Source organism: Cyprinodon variegatus, unplaced genomic scaffold (assembly GCF_000732505.1).
Source record: "Cyprinodon variegatus isolate N-32 unplaced genomic scaffold, C_variegatus-1.0 Scaffold82, whole genome shotgun sequence".
Classification (NCBI taxonomy): Eukaryota; Metazoa; Chordata; class Actinopteri; order Cyprinodontiformes; family Cyprinodontidae; genus Cyprinodon; species Cyprinodon variegatus.
This window is the reverse complement of record NW_015150535.1, coordinates 1,099,643-1,102,108: the sequence shown is the minus strand read 5'-3', so window position 1 is coordinate 1,102,108 and position 2,466 is coordinate 1,099,643. Positions and strand designations below refer to the sequence as shown.

At 42.1% G+C, this 2,466-nt stretch overlaps 1 protein-coding gene across 1 annotated transcript in view; it reads right to left on the bottom strand.

Moving 5' to 3' along the window:
* LOC107083739 (probable voltage-dependent N-type calcium channel subunit alpha-1B) overlaps window positions 1-2,466 on the bottom strand; it is a 270,890-nt gene that overhangs the window by 3,577 nt on the left and 264,847 nt on the right. The window contains exons 51-52 of the mRNA XM_015373178.1: window positions 1,424-1,682; window positions 452-675 (exon numbers count right to left, since the gene is read on the bottom strand). Coding sequence (XP_015228664.1) covers window positions 452-675; window positions 1,424-1,682 — 483 coding nt within the window. The remainder of the gene's footprint in view (window positions 1-451; window positions 676-1,423; window positions 1,683-2,466) is intronic.

Here is a 2,466-nt window from a genome sequence, read left to right as displayed (position 1 = left end):
GCAGTGCAGCTTTGTCCCTCTACCTACAGGTGATGTTGAAGACAGCCAATATTCACTGAGCTGAAGGATTAGTTGGGCTTTATACAAATAGAAAGGCAGAACCTTGACCCGAATGAGGGCCTTCACTGATGTCAACTGCAAACCAATCAATGACTTTCAGGTGGAAAAATGTCCTCTGCTGGACTATATGCTGAATCATGAATCTTCACCTGATCTACAACCAGAAGGTTTATAACAAACAGACTCGAGCCGTCATGAAGCTAAGAAAACCAACAGCTGAGAACCTCTTAAGTTTTCACTTAACCGATTAAGTATTTGGATGATTCTATTTTTTATAAACTTACATGCTTCATTCCTTTCTTTTTTTCTGTTTTGAAGCTGAATTGACAACCTGATAATTTCCAACCACTGGTAATCCAGTGGAACTGGATTCCAGCTTGAATGATCTCACCTGTTTGATAAGACCAGTGTCTAGGCTCTCTCCTGGAGATGCGGACCGGCTCGGACCGGCCGACCTGGCCTGACAATGCTCCCTGCTGCCGTACCGCTCGCAGGAGTAGTACCGCTGCTTCTCCCCAGCAGAGGAGTGGTGCCTCCTTTCGTGAGGGCGACTGCGGTCCCGCTCCCTCGCTCGTTCTCTGGACAGACCATCAGCTGACGGGTCCTCAAATGACCCTACAGTACCAGAGTAAAAATAAATCAGGTGTTCGAGGCTACCACTATTCTAATTTAATTGTTTCTGATTAACAAATAAACTTTAATGGCAGAAAAAGGTTAAATGAGAAAAACACAGTGAGCATCGCTCCAACCTCCTGTTCCTTCATCTTTCAGAAAGAACAACACTATTAATTGGGAAGGAACTTTGTACTGCTGTGCTAAATCAGGGCAACTTTATTACACAACATAAACACAAATTGGTGAAATTGGGACAAAAGTCTTCCAGACAACAACTTAAAAAAAAGAAAAACAAAAGAAAGAAAGAAAGACACGTGAATATAGTGAACAGCTGAACGAGCCACTATGGAAACAAAGGAACATATAAACAAACCAGTTGCGTACATTCATAAACGAACCGAAAGACATACAGACAGATTGGTGTCACTAGTTTTTTTTTGAAGAGCTTAAATTAAAACATAAACTAGTTTAAAACAAACTAGTTTAAAACATAAACTAAGTTGACAATGACTAATCATTATTCTGACTGATGATTAGGATATTAATTGAACTACTGTATTTCCGCGACTATAAGGCGCATAGAAAACATTTTTTTTCCCTCAAAATGTGCGGCGCACCCTATGTGTTACTGCGGACGTTATTGAGACAGCCATAAGGACGTTAAAGGGGGAATGGTGGGCGTGGATTGGCTGCCACGCAAATGGACAGAAACTGCCGCCTATGGGGAAAGTGGAAGTGGGCGGCTCACCGGCTGTTCTGGACGGCTGAACGGAGGACGGATTGTCCAAAGATTTCTGTTTCTTGTCCTTGTCCCTGCGTCGATGGCAGCGGTGATGGTGGTGATGATGGTGGGCTCTCTCCTGACCCTGGCCCTGATCCGTGCTAGCAGGAACCCGGTTCTGATCGACCCGCTCCAGGTCATAGTCCCTCAAACCTGCCTCCTGTTGGGGGCGCTGTGGCGTCAGCGAGGACAGCGAGCGTTTGATTGGGCTGAGATCAACGATTGGCTGAAAGGGGAAAAATAAACAGATGAAGTTTGATGAAAGCGGACTGTCAGGTGGCAGCTTCACCCAAGTTACTTAAAAATCAACAAAACATTCGTAACACAAAAATAGAGAACAGGGGGTCGACGTGAAACCTGTTCTTCAATTATCAGGGGAACTTTAGAAGAAGGAAGAGATTTCTATGGCATAAAAAGAATCAAACAGAAAACAAAGAAGGCAGAACTGGCCTTTGATTTCAGCTTTTATCCTACTATATATGGAGGTCCAATTTATGTCTGTGCCTGTAATCGTTCCTTGTCTTAGTAAAACTATGGTGTCAACAAATCTGTTATAGATCAGTTGGATTTCAGAATTCTTTTCTTTTTGCCAAATGGGAGAATAATAATGAGAAAGACTGTCTTTGTAACTCTCTCTGAATTAGAAATTTAGTTAAATCTCTTTAGCATCACAAGCTTTATGACTTTGGTCCAACCTTTGGGTTTCTTTCCAGTAGCTTCTCACAGTAGTTTAAAGAACCTTGGTCAGGTTCCCCTTTCCTCACACATTATTTTTAGCTCAGGCTATATATATTTAATGGGACTGAGATAACAGTCCTTCCAAAGGGCTGACTTCTTTATCCTTAAGTCATTTTGTAGTTAACTTGAAGGTACGCGTAGGATCAGCGTCCTTTTTGACAATCCTTTTATGTCCTATCTTTAACATACTGGCTGATATCTTGAGATGTGGCCTTAATATTTGTAAAGGTTTTCTTTTTTCCACAAGATACCTGCCATGGTATTTAATGAAG